General features: G+C 44.3%; 1 protein-coding gene across 1 annotated transcript in view; it reads right to left on the bottom strand.

Moving 5' to 3' along the window:
- ANKFN1 (ankyrin repeat and fibronectin type III domain containing 1) overlaps window positions 1-21,010 on the bottom strand; it is a 278,523-nt gene that overhangs the window by 230,349 nt on the left and 27,164 nt on the right. Inside the window, exon 2 of the mRNA XM_075846863.1 lies at window positions 15,766-15,976. Coding sequence (XP_075702978.1) covers window positions 15,766-15,976 — 211 coding nt within the window. The remainder of the gene's footprint in view (window positions 1-15,765; window positions 15,977-21,010) is intronic.

The raw sequence follows: 21,010 nt of genomic DNA, 5'->3' as shown, positions 1-21,010 counted from the left end.
GGGGGCTGTATGGCGTTCTCTACAGAGGGGGCTGTATGGCGTTCTCTACAGAGGGGGCTGTATGGCGTTCTCTACAGAGGGGGCTGTATGGCGTTCTCTACAGAGGGGGCTGTATGGCGTTCTCTACAGAGGGGGCTGTATGGCGTTCTCTACAGAGGGGGCTGTATGGCGTTCTCTACAGAGGGGGCTGTATGGCGTTCTCTACAGAGGGGGCTGTATGGCGTTCTCTACAGAGGGGGCTGTATGGCGTTCTCTACAGAGGGGGCTGTATGGCGTTCTCTACAGAGGGGGCTGTATGGCGTTCTCTACAGAGGGGGCTGTATGGCGTTCTCTACTAGGGGGCTGTATGGCGTTCTCTACGAGGGGGCTGTATGGCGTTATCTACGAGGGGGCTGTATGGCGTTCTCTACGAGGGGGCTGTATGGCGTTATCTACGAGGGGGCTGTATGGCGTTATCTACGAGGGGGCTGTATGGCGTTATCTACGGGGGGGGCTGTATGGCGTTATCTACGGGGGGGCTGTATGGCGTTATCTACGGGGGGGCTGTATGGCGTTATCTACGGGGGGGCTGTATGGCGTTATCTACGGGGGGCTGTATGGCGTTATCTACAGGGGGGCTGTATGGCGTTATCTACAGGGGGGCTGTATGGCGTTATCTACAGGGGGGCTGTATGGCGTTATCTACAGGGGGCTGTATGGCGTTATCTACAGGGGGGCTGTATGGCGTTATCTACAGGGGGCTGTATGGCGTTATCTACAGGGGGGCTGTATGGCGTTATCTACAGGGGGGCTGTATGGCGTTATCTACAGGGGGGCTGTATGGCGTTATCTACAGGGGGGCTGTATGGCGTTATCTACAGGGGGGCTGTATGGCGTTATCTACAGGTGGGGGCTGTATGGCGTTCTCTACAGGTGGGGGCTGTATGGCGTTCTCTACAGGTGGGGGCTGTATGGCGTTCTCTACAGGTGGGGGCTGTATGGCGTTCTCTACAGGGGGGCTGTATGGCGTTCTCTACAGGGGTGGCTGTATGGCGCTAATGCCATACAGCCCCCCCTGTAGAGAACGTCATACAGCCACCCCTGTAGGGAACGCCATACAGCCCCCCTGTAGGGAACGCCATACAGCCCCCCTGTAGGGAATGCCATACAGCCCCACCTGTAGGGAACGCCATACAGCGTCCCCCCTCCCAAAAAAATGTGACCTACAGTGTGTCCTACAAAAGACATGTATCCCCTATCCACAGGATGGGGGATACATGTGTGATCGCTGGCAGCGATAGGGAGAACAGGGGACTGAAAGTCCCCCGAAGTTCTCCATGACTAACCTCTGACTTCCGGCGTCTGTGCAGCTCAATAAAAATGAAAGGAGCGCTGGTCACGCATGCGCACAAGCGCGACCGGCGCTCCATTCATTTCTACGGAGCTGCCGACACAGACCCCGGAAGCCCGAGGTTTGTGATGGAGAACTTCAGGGGACTTTTAGTCCCTGTTCTCCTTATCGCTGCCAGCGATCACACATGTATCCCCTATCCTGTGGAGAGGGGATACATGTCTTTTGTTTAATTGCAGAGCGGGGAGATAACTCCCTGCTCTCCCGTAGTCGTATTCAGTGGTGTCGCGCTGTAGCAGCCATAGCGGCTGCTAGCGGAGCCTCCGGCCATGGTGGGGGCCCGTGCTGGTGGGCGACACGGGCCCCCTCATGCCGCGGGCCCCGTAGCAGCTGCTACGGCGGTAGTTACGCCACTGGTCGGGAGGTGAGTAAACCCGACGGCCCGTGGCCATGGACGCTACAATAAGCTCAGTCTTCACACAGATGCTGACAGGATATAAGAGATCACAATCTCTCAGTCTAGTGTCGCATTTCTCTTTCTGTCACTAACATCCTAAATGCAGTTCCTGGGTACCATTTGTGGGCTTTTAACATTTTTAAATGGGGCAGGAGGTGGAAAACAATCCATCAACATTAACCACCTTGAATGCTTACCAAACACAAAGTTAAGCAGTAATCTAGAGGGAGGCAGTAGTCGCATGCCAAACAGTAATCTACATAAATGCCCTGATTTTCAATATAATATTCTTGTAAAAGTACTGTATTTAATTATAGCCTTAGAGTCTATTGAGAGTGAAAGAAAACAGACAGCACAAAGAACAGTACAATAACACACACATATATATATATATATATATATATATATCCATACATCCATCCACAGGGGACTCTATTGGGGCACTATCTACAGCCTGTAGTCTACAGGGGACACCATCTACAGAGGGGCACTATTTCAGTGGGCTCTATGAGGGGCACTATCTACAGAGGGCTCTATGAGGGGCACTATCTACAGAGGGCTCTATGAGGGGCACCATCTACAGAGGGCTCTATGAGGGGCACTATCTACAGAGGGCTCTATGAGGGGCACTATCTACAGAGGGCTCTATGAGGGGCACTATCTACAGAGGGCTCTATGAGGGGCACTATCTACAGAGGGCTCTATGAGGGGCACCATCTACAGGGGGCTGAATATTAGGGCTGGGCAATTATGACCTAAATCAAAATTATGATTAATTGAACATGTAACCTCGATTACGATTAGTGAATGATTATTTAGGCCACACCCATTTTGCATACCACGCCCCCTATTTGCATGCTACGCTATTGAATACATATTTATCCCCTGAGTCTGCTGTATACTACTGTATATAATAAACTCCGACATTGCCCCCACATAGTATATTGCCCCCATAGCGCCTCCCACACAGTATAATGCCCCATAGCTGCCCCCGCACATTGTAATGCCCCTAAAAACTGCCTCCTCACAGTATAATGCCCCCATAACTGACTTACACACACTATAATGCCCCTATAGCTGTCCTCACAGTATAATGCCCCCTTAGATGCCCCCACGCTGTATAATGCCCCTACAGCTGCCCCCAATTCTACCTTATGGTCCCCTGCTCTACCATTGGATTTGACTGTATCTGCATGCTGAAGATGCAGATACAGTTTAACCCGTTAGTGAAAGCCCCATAGTGTTTTTACGGCGGCCACTAACAGGCTTTATTCCGATGCAGTAGCCTTTTTAAGGCGCTGCATTGGAATAAATAAACAAAGCAGGGAGCCGTTAAATCTCCCTGCTTTCAGCTACCAGAGGTAGCTGAGGTAACCTCTGCTCTAACGGGTGAGATCGATATCAGTATCGATCTCACCCGTTTAAACCCTCAGATGCAGCGTTTAATAGCGAGCACCGCATCGGAGTTGTTTTGGAGAGAGGGAGGGAGCTCCCTCTCATCCCACCGACACCCGCCGAGTGTCTGTGTCTCGGATGGCAGCCGGGGGCCTAATAAAGGCCCCCAGGTCTGCCTTTAGTAAATGCCTGCTAGGCCATGACAAAAGTATTACAGTGTATTATAAAAGCGATCGGAGGATCGCATATTAAAGTTAAAAAAAAAAGTTGAATAAAGATTTTTAAAAAAAAGTGTGAAAAAAATTAAAACTCCCCTTTTTCCCCCTTTACAAACTGCTTTATTATTAAAAAACATAATAAAGAAAAAAAGTTACACATATTTGGTATTGCCGCATCCGTAACGACCCCAACTATAAAGTTATTACATCATTTAATCCGCACGGTGTATGTCGTAAAAAAATAAATAAAACAAAAATGCAAAAATTGCTGTTTTCTTTACATCCTGCCTTAAAAAAAATGTGATAAAAAGTGATCAAAATGTCGTATCTACTCTAAAATGGTACCGATAAAAACTACAAGTCGACCCACGAAAAAAAAGCTCTCATACAACTGCATCGGCGAAAAAATTAAAAAGTTATGGCTCTTCAAATATGAAGACACAAAAACAAATAATTTTGAAAAAAAGTGTTTTTACTGTGTAAGAGTAGTAAAACATACAAAATCTATATAAATTTGGTATCATTGCAATCGCAACAACCCGCTGAATATAGTTATTGTGTTATTTATATCACACGGTAAATGGCGTCAATTTAGGATGCAAAAATTGTGCCAAAATTGCAGGTATTTTTCTATTCCCCCCCAAAAAAGTTAATATGAGTTAATCAATAAATTATATGTACCCCAAAATGGTGCTATTAAAAATTACAACTTGTCCCGCAAAAAAACAAGACCTTATACAGCTATGTCGACGCAAAAATAAAAAAGTTATAGCTCTTTGAATGAGACGATGGAAAAACTTAAAAAATGGCCTGGTCATGAACGTCTAAAATAGGCTGGTCATTAAGGGGTTAAATCCTGAGAAAGTAATTGATAAAACCGGAATTCACAAGATGACGTTGATTAATTGCACTGAATTTAGATTTAGATTATTTTTAGATTAATTGCCCGTCCCTACTCTATATGGAACACTAGCTACAGACGTCTCTATATGAGGTACTATCTTCAGAGGGCTCTAAACAGGGCACTATCTACAGTGGGCTTTGAGGGGCACTATTTACAGGGGCACGATTTACAGGGGGCATTGTGAGTAGCATTATCTACAGGGGGCATTGTGTGTAGTGCTTTACTTTACAGTGTTTTAAAATTGTATTCATTGGCTCCGCGTATGGTACTATTGTATTCAGGGGCACAGTGTATGGTGCTATTATATTCAGGGGCACATTGTATGATACTATTATATTCAGGGGCAGAGTGTGGCACCATGAGAATTTTATCTTCGCTTATAGATGCAGAAATTTTGGAAAAGTGAGGAGCTGAAGACATTTGAGCGGCAAGCTCTGCAGAAATGGGTCGTGGCCAGGAGGTGACACCATGGAGGTCTTCACTGGATGGAAAAGGAGAAAAATAATGACTCCAATCTGAGAAGACATCACCAGTGAAAAACAAAATGTAAATGTTTATTCTCTCTGTGACCAAGCCAGCTTCCGATAACCCAGCACAAGCCAGCTTCCGATAACCCAGCACAAGCCAGCTTCCGATAACCCAGCACAAGCCAGCTTCCGATAACCCAGCACAAGCCGGCTTCCGATAACCCAGCACAAGCCGGCTTCCGATAACCCAGCACAAGCCGGCTTCCGATAACCCAGCACAAGCCGGCTTCCGATAAACCAGCACAAGCCGGCTTCCGATAAACCAGCACAAGCCGGCTTCCGATAACCCAGCACAAGCCGGCTTCCGATAAACCAGCACAAGCCAGCTTCCGATAACCCAGCACAAGCCAGCTTCCGATAACACAGCACAAGCCAGCTTCCGATAACACAGCACAAGCCAGCTTCCGATAACCCAGCTTCCGATAACCCAGCACAAGCCAGCTTCCGATAAACCAGCACAAGCCAGCTTCCGATAACCCAGCACAAGCCAGCTTCCGATAACACAGCACAAGCCAGCTTCCGATAACCCAGCACAAGCCAGCTTCCGATAACCCAGCACAAGCCAGCTTCCGATAACCCAGCACAAGCCAGTTTCAGATAACCCAGCACAAACCAGCTTCAGATAATCCAGCACAAACCAGCTTCAGATAATCCAACACAAGCCTGCTTCAGATAATCCAGCACATGCCAGCTTCCGATAATCCAGCACAAGCCAGCTTCCGATAGCCCAGCACAAGCCAACTTCCAATAATCCACCATAAAACTAACTTCCGATAATCCAGCACAAGCCAGCTTCCGATAACCCAGCTACCAGTAGTCCGTAACCAGCCTGTCATCAACGTACCATCGACCAGTGATGGTCCCATATTTGTTTGGCCAGCTGCTACCCCATTACGGCGGAGTAGCCCAGTGGGTCCACAACCCCAGTGGACATTACAATGTGTTTAAAGAAAATCGCCTACTATCCATAAGACATCTGTGTCTGATCGCCCATTGCCTTACTTCATTTTCCAAATGTGTAAATGTGTATATAGTCCACTCCATATTCGCCCTGTATTATTATGATGTGTTCTGCATTTTAACCAATACCATTTGTCATATAGCAAAAATTTACTCTTTAATGCATTTGAAATGAATTTCTATGAGGAAACGGTCTCATGTATATTTATAACGGAAAGCTATATATTTTACTTAATCAGTTTTCAGGCAGCTGTTTATCAATCAAACCCCACAGAAGGAGAAAAGAAGAAAATAAACTTATAGACTTAGATAAAGCTGGTTTATATATTCTGGCATCACATCAGAGATGACCACATTAAAAGTTCTCATCCTCAAGTCAACTCAAGTGGATATATACTGTAAAAAGGATCATGCAGAATACCAGGCTCGCCTTTTACGAAGCAGATGATGCTTGGTAAATAATATACAGTGTAAAAGATCTATTAACACTTGGTCAAAAGACGGGAAAAAACAAAAAATGATTGTGTATAAAGTCGAATTATTTTTTTTGTAAGGCCTTTTGCCATTTCCCCGATTCCTGCACAACAGTGTGTTCATTTACATCTGATTATATGATCAGGCTGGTGATTGATTTCTGCAGCGGCTGCATTGCTTCTATGGCATGGTGAGCCGTGTAGTCTGACAGATCTCTGACAGGAGAGGAAAGTTGGAGGCTGAATTTCCTCATGTGCACCCTTCTCCAGACTCCTGCGCTGCCGCAGTTAGTTATGATCTCAGCAGAGCTCTTGTTTTTCGGGGGTAACCGTCAGGCCCCAGGCTCTGTTAGTGGCACAACCCACTGAGGATTTTGTAGCCTCTGACAGCTGGCTCCAGCCTGTCCACGGACTAACGGCATTTCCTGATTTCTATCCATAAGGCAACGCTGCACTGTTATTCTCTATTAAAGAAGCTTTGTGCTGTAGGCAATCATTAGCAATATGAGAGAAAGACACACAGTCAACTTGAAACAGCCATGTTAACAGAGCAGGGGTGTTGGTTATTATATTAACCCTGCCGTTTAAGGAATAATTATTTCAGCTTGTATGTATCTCCTATCCGATATGTTGATGACTGATTAAAAAAGTAGGATTTAAAAAAAAAAAAAAAAAGATTATTTCTGAATAGTGTACATAGATGTGCCAATAATTTGTCTGATTTGATACAAAAAGACTGGATCAATACCTTGAGGCCGGGTTCCCACGGGCCGGATACGCTGTGTAAAAACCAGGCGGCGTATCCGACCTAGAACCCGCAGTACATTCCGTCCGATAACCGGACTACATGGTGGTGCGTTTTTTAGGACAGATTTTCCGCCGCTGAAAGCAGCTGTAAAAACCGCTCATACTTATGTTCTGTAGGTCGTGGTTATGGCGATGGATCCCTCCATCGCAATCCGGTCCGGCCTCCTGGGATGACGTTACATCCCATGTGACTACTGCTGTAGCCTGTGATTGGCTGCAGCAGTCACATGGGATGCAGCGTCATCCCAGGAAGCCGAACTGCAGCAAGGAGGTTGTTCTAGGTAAGTATGATTTTTTTTATTTTCCGTAGTTGCGATTTTTTGCGGCGTAATCGCTGAGAATACGCCGCAAAAGCCGCAACACTGGGCTTTCTGTTGTGGGATTTGCATCCCTATTGAACTTAATGGGGAAAAGATGCAAGGGAAAATCAACAAAAATGTAGAATATATTGAGATACTGTAGAATTTAATTCTGCACCGCAGATCAATTTATTAAAGTTTACGCTGCGGTTTTTTTCCCCGCAGCGTGGAAATGAGATTTTCTCATCCACTTTGCTGCTACTGTAAATGCTGCGGAATTTCCGCACAGAATTAAAAAAAAATTCTGCTTATTTACGCAGCGTGTCAATGAGATTTGTTTAAATCTCACCTACTCTGCTGCTACTGTATTATGTCGTGAAAATCCGCAGTATTTACGTTACGCGTGAACCCGGCCTTAGTCTAGCTCGCACTGCATTTAAAGTTATGCCAGAAGTACAGTATATGTTGGCGGTATTACCCGACATATACTAACAGCTTTCCCCTAAATTTGGTTTTAAATATAGTAATATTTTAAAAAGGCAACAGCAATTGCAGTAAAAAAAATTACAAAAATAAAAATCGAAAAACACTTGTAAATGTCAATATACCTTATTACTACTGTCAAATCCACAATCAGAAGAAACTGGCATTTAAGCTAGGCTTCTATGGCACAGGTAGATGCCCGCTGTTACCAAGAAGGTTGTAAGAAAATGTTTCACAACTTTTCCCATAAATTGAACCTGTCAGGCAAAATGCAGATTTACCGCACGTATTTTCTGGCGGGACATCCGCAGTGTAAGGCTGGGTTCACACGACCTCTTTTCAGACGTAAACGAGGCGTATTATGCCTCGATTTACGCCTGAAAATACGGCTACAATAAGTTGGCAAACATCTTCCCATTCATTTGAATGGGTTTGCCGACGTACTGTGCCGACGACCTGTAATTTACGCGTCGTCGTTTGACAGCTGTCAAACGACGACGCCTAAAATGACTGCCTCGTCAAAGAAGTGCAGGACACTTCTTTGGACGTAATTTGAGCCGTTTTTAATTGAATTCAATGAAGAACAGCTCAAATGGACGGCCGTCAAAGCGCCTCGCATAATGCAAGGAGGAGCAATTACGTCTGAAACGACGGAGCTGTTTTCTCCTGAAAACAGTCTGTAATTTCAGACGTAAAAGCCAGCTATCGTGTGCACATACCCTAACACAGTGCCAGTAGAATAATTAAGATTTCAAGAAATCTCATCTACACGTTGCAGATTTTTTCTGCACGAAAATTGACCTTTTCTGAGCCTCCCATTGATGTCAATGGGTGATCAGAGACGGAAACGCCCGAAGGGGCATGTCGCTTCTTTTTCCCCGCAAGCATTTTTTCCCGCTTGCGTGAGAAAAACGCCTCCACCTCCCATTGAAATAGATTTCGGACGTTTTTTGCCGTGGTTGCCAAAGTGTGAACAGGGCCTTAGGATTGGTTTTAATGCCAGCGGGCACTCTATTGGTCAAAATACCAATTTTTTTTAAAAACTAAGCCTCATTTTTAGTTTTCACTGGTTATATAGTCATGAAAGTAAAAAACGACAATGTGATTATACACCATGTTAATTTCAATTTTTGAGGTTTTTCACTTTTGTAGTTTGTTCGTCCTCTGTGTATTATGGAAAAACTTTAGTTTTTAATTGGAACCTGTCGACAAGCTGCAATTGTCAGATCTGTTATCATGTGAAAAGGGGTGTCCTGTTGTCAATGGGCTGGAGGTCTTATTGGCTCATTATCATATTTTGAAATGTTGTGTTATGATGGGTCTAAGTCAATAGATGGGTTCTCTGTTCAGGATTCTCCCTCTACTAGCCTCTCGCTCTGGAGAACCTTGTGCGTCCATGCGTTCAAACCAATTTTGGTTTTATTGAGAAATACTATTTTTTTTAAATAGATATTTGAGCAAGGTCTCTCCATTTGAAAGTGGATATACTGGTGCCACTGGTGGGAATACTGGCAGAAACTATTAACCCGTAGCTCATAGGACTTATTTTTTCACACTGATTTTATATTCTTGTATTTACATTATGGCATTGCAGACTTATGTTGTTAATGTTCACAAATGTTCTTTTTTTCTTCAAGGACATGGCTGAACTAGAAAGGGTGCAAAGATGGTCGACCAAGATAATTAAGGTAATGGGTGGGTTGCAGTACCCAAAAAGGTTATGAAACTCTGGGTTATCCAGTTATGAAATAAAATGGCTTAGGAGCGATTTAATTACAATGTTCAAATCTATAACTGGACCGTACAGAGATCCTTCTAATGATCTTTTACTCCTAGGCCTGTAACAAGAACAAGGGGGCATCCTCTACGTCTAGAGGAAAAAGGTTTCACTATAATCATAGACGGGATTCTTTACTGTAACGGCAGTGAGACTATGGAACTCTCTGCCACCGGAGGTTGTGATGGTTGATTCACTGAACAAGTTCAAGAAGGGCCTTGACGCCTTTCTTGAAAAATATAATATTACAGGTTATGAGTACTGGCACTTTTTGGATCTACTCACGCACACTTGTTTCAGGTGCGTGAGTAGGCTTCCACTCCAATGTATAAAAATGGGAACTCAGCACTCCAAGGTATTTATGCAATAAGTGATATTTTATTTCACATATAAAGAAAAGTAGTCATCCAAAATTGGTTTAACATTTCGGTCTGCACATTCGACCTTCTTCAGACCCTACAAAACGAATATACACAGAAATCAAAAATAGTACGATCAAATCCACAAATATATACATTCAATATTAATCTCCCCTAGGCTTAGGAGAGATTAAAATTGAATGTATATATTTAAATATTTGTGGATTTGATCTTACTATTTTTGATTTCTGTGTATATTATTCATTATGTAGTGTCTGAAGAAGGTCGAATGTATAGACCGAAATGTTAAACCAGGTTATGAGTACTGGATTCTGGAGATGGGACGTTGATCCAGGGATTTATTCTGATTGATATATTTGGAGTCGGGGAGGAATTTTTCCCCTAATGAGGCAATTGGTATCAACCTCATGGGGGGAGGGGGGGTTTATTTACCTCTTGATTACCACGGTAGGATTATAGGTTGGACCTGATGGATGGACCTGTGTCTTTTTTTCAACTTTATCAACGATGTAACTGTGTTTGTGGGTAACTATACAGTCAGTACTAATGTTTCTTTAAGACGTTATTGTGAGCTATTCTGCACAGGTTTACAATTTTCAAAAAGGAAAATACGTATTGAATAGAAGCTAAAAACCATAGCGCACAGGCAGGAGGAGTACAATAAAATACCACAGACAGATTTTCTTTAGAATGTCAATCGGGGAAACAAAGGAATGCTTCAGGAATAACATATAAAGTGTTTGCAGTTCATGAAACTAGTACTAGAAAATGGAAACCCTCTGATTTTTATTTGAATTAGAAATATTGAAATGCACTGTGCTTCCATCTATAAATAAAAGCAACAATTGCCCACTTGTCATTTTCGGCTGTAAAACACTCTCCATCGTCTTTATTGTATCAGAATTATATGGACGTGTTATTAAATCATAGATGTGAATGAAGTAATCCATTTGTTTTTTTCCTTGTCTAGTCGTAAGCCACTTACAATAGAACATATAATATAACTATCACTGTTTACTGTATATACAAATATATATTTAGTCAGCCCATTGTCCATTATTCATAGACTGGAGAAGCCCCTGGCGTTACTGTCCATATAAGGGCAGTGACCTCAGCGACTCCCTCTAAGAGATTCAGATTCTTGCATTACAAAGCCCCTAATGTCACTGTCCATATATGAACAGTAATGTCAAGGGCTTTCCCAAGATAGGAGTCCCCAGCCAGAGCGCTTGCAATGCTCAGGCTGGGGACTCCATAGTTAAAAGCCCCTGGCATCACTGTCCATATATGGACAGTAACATCAGGGGCTTCTCCGGGATCAGTGCTTTAAGTAGAGCTGTGCCCGGGGAGTTTAGATGATGTATCCCACTGCATATGTATACAGTGGGATACGTCATGTCTAGTATTTGTCTAGTCATAAGACACTTACAATAGAACATATAATATAACTATCACAGTTTACTGTATATAAAAATATTTATTTAGTCAACCCATTGTCTTTTATTTATAGAGATTTTCATACAACATGATTAGCTTTCCTTGATGCTTACTAAACCTAAATACATTTTTAGAACTTAAACGGATTGTCCGGAATTAATTAAAAAAAAGTCTGCTTTTTATCCAAAAGCGGTGCCACCCTTGTCCATGGTCTATGTCTGGTGTTGTACCTCAAGTGAATAGGACTGAGCTGCAATACCAGATATAGCCTGGACAAAAGTGGTGCTGTTTCATCTCTTCTGACCAGGACTATAGCTCACAGATATAGTATGTATAACATGAACTCCGTCAGGGCTGGCCTTAGGGGTGTGCGACCTCTGTCATTGCACAGGAAGCATCACTCCAGCAGGTAGAAGGGGGCAGTGCACTGGCTCTCTTCCCCTGCTTGTTTCTGAAGTGTCCAGGCCTGGTGACTCAGCAGCTGCCTTTCCGCACGGGCGATTCTTCACTCAGTGGCGTTGCTACCGCTGTAGCAGCCATAGCGGTTGCTAGCGGCGCCACCGGGCATGAGGGCGTTTCTAGCTTGGCCGGCGGCGCCGCTAGCTGCGGCTGCTACAGCGGCAGCGACGCCACTATAGCAGAGCAGGGATGTATATTCCTGCTCTGCTATCTACTAGCGCCACTGTAGCTCCCACTGTAGCTGGATGGAGCGCTTGATGTGTCTGTCCATATATGTAACTCCTGAAGCGGAATCCCTGTCCACAGCATTCCGCTCCTTCAGGGAGATGTAGTGGCGCTATCTACATGAAGGGGGTTGCTATCTACAAGGGGGCTGTGTGGCACTACCTACCAGGGGGCTGTGCGGCACTACCTAGAAGGGGGCTGTGTGGCATTATCTACAGGGGGAATCTGTAAGTGGCGGGCTGATGGTAATTTTACTGTGAGTGGTGGGCTGATTGTCATTTTACTGTGAGTGGCGGGCTGATGGTCATTTTACTGTGAGTGGCGGGCTGATGGTCATTTCACTGTGAGTGGCGGGCTGATGGTCATTTCACTGTGAGTGGCGGGATGATGGTCATTTCACTGTGAGTGGCGGGATGATGGTCATTTCACTGTGAGTGGCGGGCTGCGGCGCCCGTTTGGAGTGCTTTTTTTCCTGCGTCTTTTGCATTAGCTTTAACGGCTTAAAAAAAACACAAAAAGGGAGCCCTGAGGAAATTTTATTCTTCCAGTGGTGCCTCAAGTCCAAAAAGGTTGGGAAACTCTGTACTAGACTACAGGATCACGCTGGCCTACGCAAGGATCTCGTCATGGAGCAACTCAGTTTCTTGTTGGAACGGGGCCTAGGTGAGTAAATGCTTTTTTTTGAGACACTATCTACAAGGGGGAGGTGGGGGGGCTGTATGGCACGATATACAAGGGGGAGGTGGAGCTTTTTGGCACTGTCTACAGGGAGACCGTATGGCACAATCTACAGGGAGGCACCATCTACAAGAGAGGGCTGTGTGTGGCAGCCAGGGGAGGGGGCATTATACGGTGTGGGGCCACTAAGTGGACATTATATTGTGTAGGGGTACTACAGGGGGAAATATACTGTGTGTGGCACTTAGGGGGCATAATACTGTGTGGGCACAATTAGAGGACAAAATACTGTGTCCTTTAAGGGGTTATAATATATTAGATTATTAAATATTATTATACTGTATGGGGGGCACTAAAGGGGCATTATAATCTTTGGGGGCACTATATAGGGCATTATACTGTGGGGGTCATTATAATTTTTTTATGGGGCATTTTTTTTATGATGGGGTTGGAGCGCTGGAAAGATAATTTCGCACCGGGTGCCATCTATCCCAAGGACGGCCTTGAACTCTGCTAATTCTATGAAATTGCAGTAGAACTTCAATGATTTTAGTGGTCCTCCTGATTAGTTGCTGCATTTTCTTTATTTCTTTATATCACGCATCCCCCATAGACTAGAGCCAATGGAGGGACACGTGAAGCGCAAAAAAATAGGACAGGAGTCTGTGTGGTGGCTTTTGTTTTAGCGTTCGTCTGAATTCGGCCCAAGGCCCTGTTCACATCATGTTTTGGCCCTACGTTTAGCGTGTACGGAGGGAGCTTTCCCAATATACACGCTAAACGATTTATAAGCCCAATGGAGTCCAAAAGACTGCCCGTCGGGCTGGTATACACTGGTATACCTTTTTTCGGGGGATGGAATAACGTAGTATACTACGCTGTTTCATCCTGAGGGATTCTGCAAATAAAGTGTAAAAAAATACCGTGCCGGTATACATTTTTTTTTTTACATAGGAGCCTATGTGTTACGGATACCTCTGTATGGCATCCGTCACAGGTATACATTCAATGTATACCTTGGGGAGCTTTCCTAGGGCTGGAATCCCCTGGAAGAGCATCAGGTAGCACTTGGCCCGGGGAAGCAATTAGCCCTGTGAAAGCCCCTGACATCGCTGTCCAGTGATGTAAGGGACTCTCAACTAGTTAGGCATCAGTAGCGCTCTGGCTGGGAACTCCGGGACTGGAGAAACCATGACTTCACTGTCCATATATGCACAGTGATAATAAGGGCCTTTTAACTACGGAGTCCCCGGCCAGAGCATCTATAGTGCTCTAGCAGAGTACTTCGGTATTGGAGAAGCTCCTCATTACTGTCCATATATGGACCGTGATATCAGGGGCTCCTCCAGTCCTGGAGTCCCTGGCCAGAGTGCTTTTGCGATGCTCTGGCCGAGCAGTACAAAGTTTAAAGCCCCTGATATCACTGTCCATATATGGACAGTGACATCAGGGGCTCCCTCTAGAAGTGGGACCCCGGCCAGAGCGCTGAATTCTCACATTACAAAGCCCCCAAAGTCACTGTCCATATATGGATATAAGGGCTATCTCAAGATTGGAGTCACCGGCCAAAGCGCTTGTGATTCTCAGGCCGGGGACTCCATAGTTCAAAGCCCCTGACATCACTGTCCATATATGTACAGTGGCATCAGGGGCTTCCTGGGCTCAGTGCTTAAATTAGCGCTAGGCACGGGGAGTTTAGGTGACGTATCCCACGGTATGCTTATACAGTGGGATACATGGATGCCTTCCGTCCGAGGTATACATCAGGATTCCTCCTCCAGAAGGAAGGAAAATAACTTGGTGTGAACAGGGCCTATTATCTTTTGCATAATGGTCAAATTTCTAGTTCATAGGTCAAGATCGGTCTCGTTTGCATTTCATGGCACTGAAGATTTATACGGAACAAAGATTAAATGTCATGGAATGCTTACAGGAATAATGTACAATTACAGTAGGCTCACTGTTTGTACATAACTTGTCAGATCTGTCCTGCATGGATAGGTTATTACAACGTTAATAGTCAAATTGAAAAGCTGTTCCAAAAAGAGTAATAAGACTAAGAATTCTGTATCATAATTTTTTTTAAATTATTATTCAGACATTATGGCTGTCATTTTATATGACCAACAAAGAGACAGATATTCCAGTGATGTTTTCATAATTCAGCCTTAATTTGATAACCATTTTGTTTTAATAATATAATAAGTCCAAAATTCTGTACGGATTCTCTTCTTAATATAGCTTTTAATTACAGGGTTGGTGCTTTGTTTTTCTGCTATAGAGCTCTAAATTCCGTTAATAAACATGAAGTCAAATAACAATGCTGACAACATTGAAAATGTACAGCCCCCACTAGGGGCTTAGAATGTGATTTAAATATTTATATATTCCATAAAAAAATCTGTCTGCAGTAAGTTCCCTCTAGAGGTGGCTGCAGGCAGGCAGGATTTCATAATTTAAAGGGTAAGTAAACTTTTAAAAAAGTTTTGATCGGCAGGGGTCTGAGCACGGAGACCCTCACGATCACTAAATCAAAGCAGCAGAAGCACTCCGGTGAGCACTGAGCCACTTAATTTCTGATCGGATTTCTCGGTAAGATGAGCAATTGGTGTACCTGCTCATAGACTTTCTATTGAGCCTGTAGACCAATTGCTCAGTTTTCCGAGTAAAAAAGGCAATTAGAATCCAAGCGGTTCAGCACTCACCCGTGTGTTTCTGCCGTTTTGTGTTAGCGATCATTGGCCCTTTCAGTGCTCAGATCCCCACCGATCAAAACTTCTGACATGTCACAAGTTTTTTTTTAAGTTTAGTTACCTTTTAACTCTATGTGAAGGGAAACTTTTAAACCGAAAAAATTTCCTAAAAAGTGGATATTCACCATATGTTGATTTTATTATGTTATTTTGATACGGTTTGCTGCTTGTACTATAGGTACACCGAAATTCACATTACTTACAGTGTGGGCTCTCTCTTGCTCCAGCTTTCAGAAGAGTCCTTGCAATAGGGACGTTATTCGTCATGATGGCAATATCCAAGGGTGTTAGTCCTTCACTGTTGGGAGTATTAAGGTCCAAATCCTCAGCTGTGTACTGATAAAGGAGAATCTGGACAGCATCCAGGTCCTGCTGCTCGACTGCCTCGAATATAGCTTCATTGCATTGGAAGTTCTATTGTAAAAGAAAACAACCGTCATCCAATGGGACAAACCTCAAAAAAAGTATATAAAAATTAAACATTTGATTTACTGTAACAATTTTAGATTTGAAGAGGACCAAGGTGACTATACCATGTACAACATATTCCAAAATGATTACAAACATACATAATACAGAACACTCCAGGATTTCATGTGATTGTCCTCTTGTGTAAAACCCCCAAATATTGAATTCAGGTCGTTTTTTTTTAATAGAAAAATGCTAAATGGCCTTCATTACAATTCCCATGTTGAACATCAATCAGCTTTCCACCAACATTGAATGGCATATGCAATAAGGATAAAACCACACATAGTTTTCTCCATTGAATTCAACGGGGAGGTAAAACCCGCAACAAATAGCAGATGTTGTGATTTTTGCTATGGAAAAGCGGTCATTCTGCTGCAAATACCGCAACTCAGAAAAAAATAAATTAAAAAAAAAGGCTAAACTTACCCTGAACTCTCTGCTTCTGCGTCCAGCCCGGCCTGTCTACGGGTAAGTATAAGGTTTTTTTTGTACCTGCTGTTTTCCTCTGTCGGACATTCAATCAAGATCCATTTTTTACAGCATCCGAAAAAGAAGGTAGGGAAGTCTAATTTCATCAATATTTTTTTTTCTAGTCTCATATAAATGTATCTTAAGATAGCTTAGAAACTTTCTTATTTACATCCAGAAAAAAATAAATCAACTCATACAGACCTAATCATGGGCAAAATTATGTCAGATCTCTGACCCCTAAGGGTGCATTCATACGTTGCGGTTGAGGTCCCGCATCAAGAAATGCACCAAATCACGGTATGTTTTTCTATACATTTTTAACCACACCTCAACGTGAGAGTGCGCCTTAAGAATTCTGGACCCATTAAGATAAAATTAAATACAATTAAATTACAGGTAGACTGCCTGTCTCAGTTTACCACCAATAACCACTTCAACCATACTAAACTATATAAAAATAAACTATATAATTATAATATATAATACTGTTGTGTTAACTACTACACCACCCTAGACTTCCAGGGATATTAAACATTTACCCATAACTACCCTAGACCCCAATGGATAATGAATATCCAGGGCCGGCGTCAGCACCCGGCGAACTCAGGCCCTCTAACCTTGGGGGGGGGGGGCCAGTCGGCCACCGGATGCTGTCGCTGCCGGCATCACGGTCCATATATGGACAGTGATGTCGGGAGGAGAGAAGGAGTTCCAGGCAGAGTGCTGGTAGCGATTTGCCTGGGACTTTCGCTCTGGGGTTGCCCCTGACATCACTAGCCGAATATGGACAGTAATGTCAGGGGCTTCCCCAGGGCCGGAGTACCGAAGCAGAGCCTTTACTAGCACTCTGCCTGGGACACTGCTCTGCGAGGAGGGGGCTGCGTGGCGCTACCTGGGATGAGGGGGCTGCGTGGCGCTACCTGGGAGGAGGGGGCTGCGTGGCGCTACCTTGGAGGAGGGGGCTGCGTGGCGCTACCTGGGAGGAGGGGGCTGCGTGGCGCTACCTGGGAGGAGGGGGCTGCGTGGCGCTACCTGGGAGGAGTGGGCTGCATGGCGCTACCTGGGAGGGGGGCTGCGTGGCGCTACCTGGGAGCGGGGGCTGCGTGGCACTATCAGGGAGGGGGCAGTGTGGCACTGCCAGGGAGGGGGGCAGTGTGGCACTATCTACAGAGGGCACTAAATTTATGGGGGTACAAACTGGGGGCTTAACTTCTATATGGGGGCATAAACAGGGCCTAACGTCTATATGGAGGCACAAAGTGACGTTTTCTGCCATTTTACTGCCACCGTGAGTTCCACCGCAAAGGGGCCCACTAAGTCTGTGTCATCCAAGGGCTCGCATAAACCTGGAACTGGCCCTGTGAATAGCAATATTAACCTCTTTATCACCCTAGACAACCGGAGTTACTAGGGGTAAATCGCTAAACCACTCTAGACCCCCAGGGATATTAAATGAAAACTACCAGTAACCGATAAACCCCCATATAAAGAAATGTATGATATAGTACTTGTAGAAAGTTTAAAAAAAAAAGTATCATATAGTTTTCAAGTAATTACGTGTTCCGTACGAGCCATTTACTATATGCATGTTAGGTTAAAACATGCTAGGCCCTTTCACATTTGCATTGTGGATTCCGTTTATAACAAAATCCCCAACTTAACACTGAATTTGTTATATGACAAAAACCACCGGCGCCCAGGAGACCGCATTGACTTATAATAAGATCTATCTGAGTTTCGGCCTGCCCATCGTTTTGACTTATTCATATCAAAATTTGCAATTGTACTATCTCATCTCAATAAATATCACAAAGGTTTAGGCCCTATTACACGGGCCAATTATAAGGCAAACGAGTGTCCATATGAACACTCATTCCCGATAAATGTCCGGTGTAAGCGGAGCAACAATCAGCCGATGAACGAACAAATGCTCGTTCATTGGTTGATCGTATCGTTTATGCAGCATGAAATATTATCATTGTCGACAGCACAACTCCCTGTGTGAACATGGAGATGTGCTGCCGACTTAATGGAACTGTATGGGGAGGAGCGATCAGAGTAACTATCGCTCGCCCCCATGCATTGATCCTTGTGAAAGGAGCAAATGAGTGCCGATCAATGAGCTGTCTCGTTTACACGCTCCATGTCAGAGCGTGTGAGAGAACCCTTAGTGCACTAAAAAGATTGAAGGGAGCCCAGATGAAATATGAAATACGTTAAAAAACACTTCAAATAAAGTTTCTATGTGGATGAAGTCCCCAGCTTGGGTTAATAGAACCACTCTACCACCAAAATATTCAGTTGAAATTTCAGTGCCGAGCTGTAAATAAACCTTCAACTTTAATCCATGGTCTCATCCCGTTTACATGTTACTAAAACCTTAGACTGAGTTTTCACATCACGTTCAAAATGCATTTTTGACCGTGACATGTGAACCAAGCCTAACACCACATTCTTAGCAAAGCTCTTTCAGGTGTCTGATAACTAGTAACATAAATCCATGAACATTTAAAAAGGGTTTAAAGCGAACCTGTAATGTCCGCAGTCGCTGTCCACGAACTCCTATCACCCTACCGACGCCTTTCTCTACAGACATGCCAGCACATGCGGCTGTCCTGTCCCGCAGTGACCACTAGGGGCACATGTGCGCTCAGTCCAGTCTTATAGAGCCAGAGCGCGCACATGTGTGAGATTGAGCTGATTGCTCTGAGAACACCCTGGACTATAAGAAGGGCCCTGCCCCTTCCTTCATTTCCTGTGTGTTGATTGTTCGTACCTGTGTTTGTCTTGCAAATGGGTTTTTGAGTGGTTTCCAGTATTCGCGTTCCTGCATCCTGTGCTACCATGTTCCTGTGCTGTACAGAGTCTGAGTCATGTTTAGTCACCTACTACACCTGCTGTTTCACCGCACCTGTTGTCTGCCTGCTGCCTGAGTTCTATCCGAGCTTAAACAATTGTTCCTGTCTGAATTGCCACAGGTACCTTTATCCGAAATATAGATATTGACTTTGTACCCTGTTTGGCCAGCTGCTATCCCGCTATGGCAGTATGGCCCAGTGGGTCCACATACCCACAGATCGTGACTGAACTGGTCATATTATACACACCACATTATCTTCCATGTAGAGGAGCTGAGCAGAGTGGTATATACTATAGATCTGAGAAATCTTCAGTATGACCTGTATTTTACCAAATTAAATAGAACCTATCAGCAGTTTTGAGGCCTCAAAACTGTGGACAAAGTGATATAGGGGAGGGCATTTTAAACGTAACTATTTTCTCGGTCATGCAAGCTGTATGAAAATTGTTAATTCTGCCAATGCGCCGGTCACATGTGCCACTGAGGCGGGATTTGATGTGTAAGTGCTACAGCGCTGCATGCTGCCAGCCCTCTCTGCTCTTAGTAATGTAATAGTAGTCCCCTGATCGGCCCCTAGAGCCGTCACATAGAGCAGAGGGTGGCACATGTGACCACTGCACCGGCGGAATTAGAAGTTGTTTTTTTGGTAATGCAAGTTGCATGACCGAGAAAAAAAGGTAAGCTAAAAATGCCCTTCCCCTCCCCTATATGTCTCTGTCCGCAGATTTGAGGTCTGCAACCTGCTGACAGGTTCCCTTTAAATTCCTGTTAACTTTGGGCTTATGGCACCAGTGGGTGGTCCTACTCAGAGATTGACATCCTTCCCTGTATGAGTGTGCATATAGAGATAGCTGAGCCACTAAGGACCCCCCCCCCCCACGGGACTCTTAAACCACAATGAGCAGGGATAGCAATCATAAATTCCAAGTTATACTGAATACTATAGAGGCCTCTGGTTCTGGAAATCAGAGGTGGTGCAAAATCGCTTGCATAAATCCATAGCATATCATCGGATTATTTTGCTGGATTTCCCTTTAAATATGATTAAAGAAATTTAAGGGGTTGTCCTCTCCCAAAAAAATTATATCCTATCCTCCGGATAGGCAATCAATATCTCATCGGTCAGGGTCCTACTTCCGACAACCCCGTCGATCAGCTGTTCTTAAGGGGCCGCAAACGCTTGTACAAGTGCTGCTTCCCCTTCATTTCCTTTGCTGCTCACACTGTGAATTGCTGACACTTGTAGCGGTGGTTCACAGTATTATATTGAAATTAATGGGAGAAGGCTGCAATACTGTGAACCACCGCTACAAGTGTGTCAGCGATTCAGTGTGAGCAGTAAAGGAAATTAAGGGGAAGCAGTACTTGTACGAGCGCTGTGGCCCTTCAAAACAGCTTATCGGCGGGGGTGACAAGAATCTGACCCCGACAGATCAGATATTGATGGTCTATCCTGAGGATAGGCCATCAACTTTTTGGAACTAGACAAACTCTTTAACTGAAAAACAAATGCAAATTGATGTAATTGAATGCTTTAGTTATCCGTTCCATTTCTAACAATTGTATAAAACAAAAACCCAGCTGATGCTGATTCTGAGATTTTCATATCGCTGGCGGGGGACCGGAAGTCTAGTTGCACAGCCTAC

Source organism: Rhinoderma darwinii, chromosome 13, assembly GCF_050947455.1.
Source record: "Rhinoderma darwinii isolate aRhiDar2 chromosome 13, aRhiDar2.hap1, whole genome shotgun sequence".
NCBI classification, from domain to species: Eukaryota; Metazoa; Chordata; class Amphibia; order Anura; family Rhinodermatidae; genus Rhinoderma; species Rhinoderma darwinii.
Note: the sequence above shows the minus strand (reverse complement) of the source record. Positions and strands in the feature narration are given on the sequence as shown.